General features: G+C 38.4%; 1 protein-coding gene across 1 annotated transcript; it reads left to right on the plus strand.

Annotated features, from left to right (window-relative positions):
* Positions 1-177: 177 nt before the first annotated feature.
* Positions 178-5,648, plus strand: LOC104467566 (transmembrane 9 superfamily member 2-like; the record flags this gene model as incomplete). Its single annotated transcript, XM_010081391.1, has 5 exons — positions 178-245; positions 1,567-1,660; positions 2,775-2,902; positions 3,142-3,271; positions 5,521-5,648. Coding segments are annotated over 5 exons (548 nt in total), but the record flags the coding sequence as incomplete, so codon positions are not given.
* Between the last annotated feature and the right edge of the window lie 857 nt (positions 5,649-6,505).

Raw genomic sequence — 6,505 nt, forward strand, 5'->3', positions numbered from 1 at the left:
GCCGCGGCAGGGTCGGGGCCTGTCAGGAGCCCGTGTGACTCCGCCGTGGGATGGTTACCCCCGAAACTTGTCACAGCTCTTGCCAGCTAGCGGTGTGGTTTGTGTCGGAGGATACGCATTTGTTTTTGCGAGTCTGTATTTTCATACTTTTTCTCTCCCTATCCCTCCCTGTTCCAGTCGCTGATCGAGCTCTTCGTGAACAGGCTGGACTCGGTTGAGTCGGTTCTGCCCTATGAGTATGATGCGTAAGTACATCGCAACAGGCTTCCAGAAGCGTTTGGAAAGGCTGTTTTCTGTTTTCAGTGCAGTGATGCAACTCCTGATACCGTACACGTGTTTCTTATAAGCGCTGTTTTGGATGTGGGTGTGGGAGGGTAAATTCAGTGCTCAGCGGCAGGAGTGAAATGCGGGAGGGTGGAAGGGATGAAGGACACACCTGTGCCTCCTGACTGTTCTCTGTTATTGTTAAGGCTACTGGGTTTCTGATGGATGCATTTTTTTGAGCTGAGTGCTACGTTTAGTGTTGACTGTTTGACACGTTTGAAAGTTCTTCCTGTTGGTCAAATCTAGGAAGACAGGAGCTTTGTATTCCTTGTTTTTGGCAACTAAAAGAAATTGAAGAGGTCATTGTTATTTTTCCCTTTTCCACCAAAGCTCTCTATCTAATTCTTGGTTTTCTTTTTTGATTGTTGTCTGTGAAAACAATTACCTGCTTTTGCAGATACTTACAGGCCTGCAAAGCAGTGATACACAATATGATTTGCAGTCTTGCTGTTGAGCATACAGAGAAGAGAAACTTGCTGGTATTGCAGGTCTGATGCTGTGTAGTGCAACAGTAACAGCGAGACCAGAGACTAGATTGAAAACTCCACAATGTCTCTATTTGCATTAACCTTTATGAAAGCCAATTAATTTAGGACTGCTTATTGAGGATGAGTATTTATTCACCAAAGAGAAGTGGTGGGGTTTTTTTCATAACTTACTGCTACCTGTATTTAAATAATGAAGATCTAGAATGGTTACATTCTCTCTTCCATATTTAGCTGTTTCAGACTGCATGTAGTTGAAAAGAATTAGTGAATGGCATTTGGCAGTGTGGCACATGAATATTAAAAGCACTTCCCTTTCTTAGAACGTGTTCCACATGAAATGGTATTTGTAAAGACTCCTTTGAGAAAGGGGTGTAGTTATTTTTCTGAAGCTTTTTTGTGACAGAAATGGACAGTCTATAGCATAGTCTTTTTTTCTTAATATGGAACATTCCATTGTTTGTTTAAATTGCCATTTGAAAAGGGTGCTTGGACTAATCATCATGCATTTTGTTAAAGTTACTTCATCTGTGATATACGTTGGTTGAAATTGATATCAAAATAGAAATATTTCTATATAATTTATGCCAAATTTATTTGCAAAGGCACTCAGATATTTACTAACAGTGGCTGACCTGCTGAAAGAAGCATGAAAACTGCTATGTTAAGGATGTAACTCAAGAAATAGTTTTAGGCTGATATTTGCAGTTATATGTCAATTAAAAATTAAGGGTAATATTTTCCACTTTTTTTCCAGTTTTGACTTCTGTCAAGATACAGAAGAGAAAAGACCATCAGAGAATCTTGGACAAGTGCTGTTTGGGGAGAGAATAGCATCGTCTCCATATAAGGTTATTTTATCCCTTGAAGTTGATCCTGTTTAAATTTGATAGCTGCCATTCTGATGGCTGTAATCCATTGACATACCTGAAGATTTGATGATTGTGTGATTATTTATGTTTTTTTTAATATGCGCTTTATACTGTTTATATAGTAAACATGTTTGTGTGTGAGGGTTGCTAGATAATCCAAATCCCTGTGAGAAAAAGAGGCAGCAGAGTTTCAGAGTCTACTGCTGCTCAGCCATTAGGGACCCAGTCACATCTTTTCTTAGGGCTTTTAAGGAGGGTGATGCCTCCTGCTTTGTGTAAACTGCTCCTAGAAGTCTCTCTTTCTTTGACTCTCTGAGCTAATATAATTTCAAGTCTTATGACTGCTGACCACAAGAAGCTTTTAAATGCGTAGTGTGATGGGTCGTTTGGGCTCGTTACCCACTGAATAGATAAAGTATTATAACAATTACTTATCTGAAGTAGCTGCACACTACAGTAATTAGGAAGTGCTCTGTTATTGGTTAGCACTCAGACCTTGGTAACGGTAGAATTTTCAGTCATGTTTTAAGTATGTTAGCTCACTAACATGTAAATCCTAACTGGGTTAGAACACAAGTTTGGTATACAAATGTGAGTATGTTTGTGTTAGGTGGTGACTGCCCTTGAAGCATAGATGCTGTGCAACATGTTGCATTTTTGTCAGCCTTGTCTAATAAATTAGTTGTCATGGGGAAAATATAGCTACAATTAACGTGAAACATTTAAAAAGTGTGTAGTTAAAAGTCTGGTTTAGGAGATGATGAATTTACCAAAATAACACAAACTAGTAAAAGGAAAAAAGCAATACCTTTTCTACTAATTTTCAAATTTCACTCCTCAGGGTTTATCTGAAGGCAGTTTATCTGGGCTATTGAAGAGATTTTTTAGCAATATGAAAGGGCGTTACTGGTGCTGGCTATACATAAGTCTTGACATTTAAGTTTAAGGTGTTGTATGGGAAATTCTGGCTTCAGAAATTTCTATGTCAAGGAAGTGAAATATTTTTAAAAAGTCAGCTTTACATGAAAAAGAGACTCTAAAAGATTTTTGAAGCAAAACTGAAATTTCTCTTTTTGTGTGCTTTTTTTAACAGTTCACTTTTAAAAAGCCAGAAACATGCAAGAAAGTTTGTACAAGATCATATGACCCAGCAAACAGTGCTGATAAAAGCAAACTGGCTTTTTTGAAGAAAGGAATGCAGTTGAATTATCAGCATCACTGGTAAGCTAAGCTGTGTGCTTGAGGCTGGGAGGTTTTTTTGCTGTCTTTTTACTTCATTGTCTATGTTCTAAGTGGTTGATTTCTTCCTCCTTCTATGTGATAGTTGTCCTCTGCTGTGCATCTTGTGAGCAGTACTGAAAACTATGTGCTAGTCGTCATGAAAACATGAATGTTCAATGTCAATGTGAAATAAGGTGCATCCTATTCTGAAGACATGTTCTTTGATGATTTCTGTCTAGGATTATTGATAACATGCCTGTAACGTGGTGCTATGATGTGGAAGATGGACAAAAATACTGTAATCCAGGATTTCCAATAGGATGTTTTGTTACTCCAGATGGTAGAGTTAAAGATGCTTGTGTTATAAATGTAAGTGGTGGAAATTTTTCCTTGGTATAGTAGTTGTAATTTCATTGACAGTTTTATTTCTAAGCTTTCTTTTCCTCAGAAAGAGCACATACCCTTGTAAACATGGTTAATGTTCAGAACGTGGGCGTGGACAAAGCTGAATGCTGCTTCTGTATGCAGCATCTCACTGATACAATTGTCCAAAAAATATGTTCATTTAGATCTTTTGACCACTATAGATAAAGCTATGAAACAACTCTATTGGTGTCTAAAAGCCTTAGAAAATTGAGGTTTTGTTCTGAAATTTAATGCGTTAATTCCTTGTCCATGTCTTATTTGTGTGCAAGACCTTCTTTTATTGATTTCAGATAGAAGCTTTCTAGTGAAGACCTAGAAATGAGCACTGTGTTCGAGTTGCAAAAGTTATGTCTGGCACAGTTTACAAGTTAAATGTGTCAGATTTTCCCAGATGGCTGGAAGATAACAAACACATCTGTGACAGGGAAAGAATTACATTGACAACAATTTGAAATGTGCCAGTCATTCTGGGAGTTCCATGGTGAACTAGTACAGTTACAGACAGTAGTGATACAGTCTTACCTCTCCCGAGGTGAGGGACCATGCTCTGCTGAGTGAGGAGAGGGCTCTCTGCACGACTGACTCCTTGCATGCAGTGGAGTAAATTTTTTTGTGTTCGGCAGGTCTGATGCTTCTTGGAAGTGATGCATTTATCATGTGTGTTCAGTTTACTCTATTTACCGCCACCTTCCAACTCAGTTACCCCTCGGGCTCCCTAGACTATAGAAAACAGTCTGTGAATTGAATAATCTGTTCTAGTTAGGTGTTCAACTCTATTACTTTGTATGTGAGGTCGTTTTTATGTTAAATTTATACTAGTGTATGTTGTGTTGGAAGCTATCTGGTGCACAGAAGACAGTTGGAGCAAAGTAACAACTTGGATGAAAAGTTAGTTGGCTTTTTTTTTAGGCAGGGGCCTTCAAACATAGGCAGCAATGGCTGAATTTTGTACTGAGTGCTGAGGGAGCTTGTACTGTGTATCCATGAGGTGCTGTGCAAACTGTGTGTGCTACCTGTGGTGTGGATGCTCTCCTAGTGTAGCTGTCACACACGGTGTCATCTCCAGTTTTAGTCTGTAGATTCTAATTGCAATGAGGATGGCATAGCACTAGAGGAATGACTGTCACATGGGCAAATAAGAATGTAGCACCATGGATATGACTGTAATCTCTGGGCTGAGTTGGGGAATGTGATTCTATTTTAGAAATATACCCAAATACCCATTCCTGCAGACATAATTATCCCTTTAAAAAGGGAGTCAGGAAAAGGATTGTTATCATGCAACAGCACAGCTACAGTTCATTGTTGTGTTTATGCAGCTGGTGAGCAGCTAGATTATTGCTTCAGCTGCTACTTTGGAGGTGGAGGAAACGGGTACCTAAAGATGGGGTTATAGTATGACACAGGTATGATTCTAGTCTTCTCCCCCAATGGGAATCTTGATCATAGTGAAAGAAGAGGAATCCAGATAAATGTAATGCAAGACACCTTCATATTTTGCTGGGGGTGGGGGCAGGGCACAGAAGTTTGTATGGCAATTGAAAAATGGCTAATATATACAATAATTTATTTTTTACTTGGAAACTCAACTAGCAGTCTGTCATCCTGGTCTGCTAATTCAAATTAAAGTTAAAATTTTTTAAACAATGACAGTGTTGAGGAGAAAAGGGAATACAGGCCAACTTAGTTGACTCTGGTATCATCTGGGCTTTCTATAGCTCTTTGTAATTCCAAATTGTGAAAGGATAGGGAATGACAAAGCAGAACAGGTACTGAAGGTGAAAGGTAGTTTTTTGAAGCAGAACCTGGTGTATAAGCTTTGGTAGCTGGAGTGTCTACCAGGAAGACTGGGGCGTGGGGGTGGGGTGAGAAATGGTGAATCTGAATTACTTGTACCTTGAATAAATACAGTTTTGAACTTGTTTTGGCAGCTTTTTGTGGTAAATACAAAACTGATGCCAAATAGCTTTAAATTTTACTAGTAACATGGATATGATAACTTATTATGTGGGTTATATTTCTATAACATAATATATAGAAAATTTTTTTTTTTACGGATATATTAAAAAAAGTGAATGTTGAAGTATTTGGTCTTTCTTGCTCATTTGACAGTAGTCTGATTTTAAAGTTCTTGACTGCTTGCGCCCCCTCCTGTTGGAGACATTTCTCAATCTTTTGATCGTATTTTGCAGTCAGAGTTTAACAAGAAGAATACTTTCTACCTCTTCAACCATGTTGACATAACAATCATGTACCATAGTGGGAAGGATGAAAACTGGCCTGGTGCAAGACTGGTGATGGCGAGACTGAGGCCGCAAAGGTAATTGTCCATTAAAGCAGCAAGTTCTAGTGCTAGGGAGTTTTACGACAGTAAGTTCTGAGGAACTGGTTATTCTGAATTCTGATAAAGCTTTCCATATACTGGTTCACAGCTGTAACTGTATTTACAAAGAGTAGTTGTACGACTGTAAGTGTCATTCCACTTTGCTTTTAAAATGGTCCCCAAAGTCCCTCCTGATGGAAAAACTCCTTGTGCAGACTCTTAGAACCTGACACAAACAATAGAAGCTTTCTCATGTTTTAGTTTATTTGTGTCTGGGTGTGCATTACTTTATTTCAAAAGTTATGTTTTCAGATACACTGAGAAACATCCTTTAAGTGAGTGACAGTTTCCCGTGTCCCCTCTTACTGTTGCTGTGTTGCTTCCTAAATGTGCTTTATATGAATGTACAGTATTTGTCCAGGTGTACTTTTTCCTCTGTTAGTTTGGATACTGAGGTATAGGTGAAATATCAGGTTAATACTGATATTCAGAACAGCAGAAGACAACAACTAGTTTTCTAAGAAGACTATCTTATTTTCTTAAACAGTAACTTCTGCATTTCTCTGTTGACCAGAGAGGAGGTGCAACAATTCAGAGGTCAGAAGCAGACTGAAGCGATTACTTTGGCCTCATGTCAATCTGTTCGTGTGCAGTTCATACTTACCTATATTTGAAAAGTGCAGTCCATTTATAAAATTTCAAAGTAGGTTGCTTTTTTTTTGGCTAAACTCTTCCCTCTTTTCTACAGAGATTAAGTACATTCTTAAATTAAGCTACCACAGTTTTCCAAGTCATGCAGATGTGTACGGTACAATGTGATTTAGATATACTTGTGTTTTCTGTTGCAATGGTAC

This window comes from Pterocles gutturalis, unplaced genomic scaffold (assembly GCF_000699245.1).
Source record: "Pterocles gutturalis isolate BGI_N339 unplaced genomic scaffold, ASM69924v1 scaffold20236, whole genome shotgun sequence".
Classification (NCBI taxonomy): domain Eukaryota; kingdom Metazoa; phylum Chordata; class Aves; order Pterocliformes; family Pteroclidae; genus Pterocles; species Pterocles gutturalis.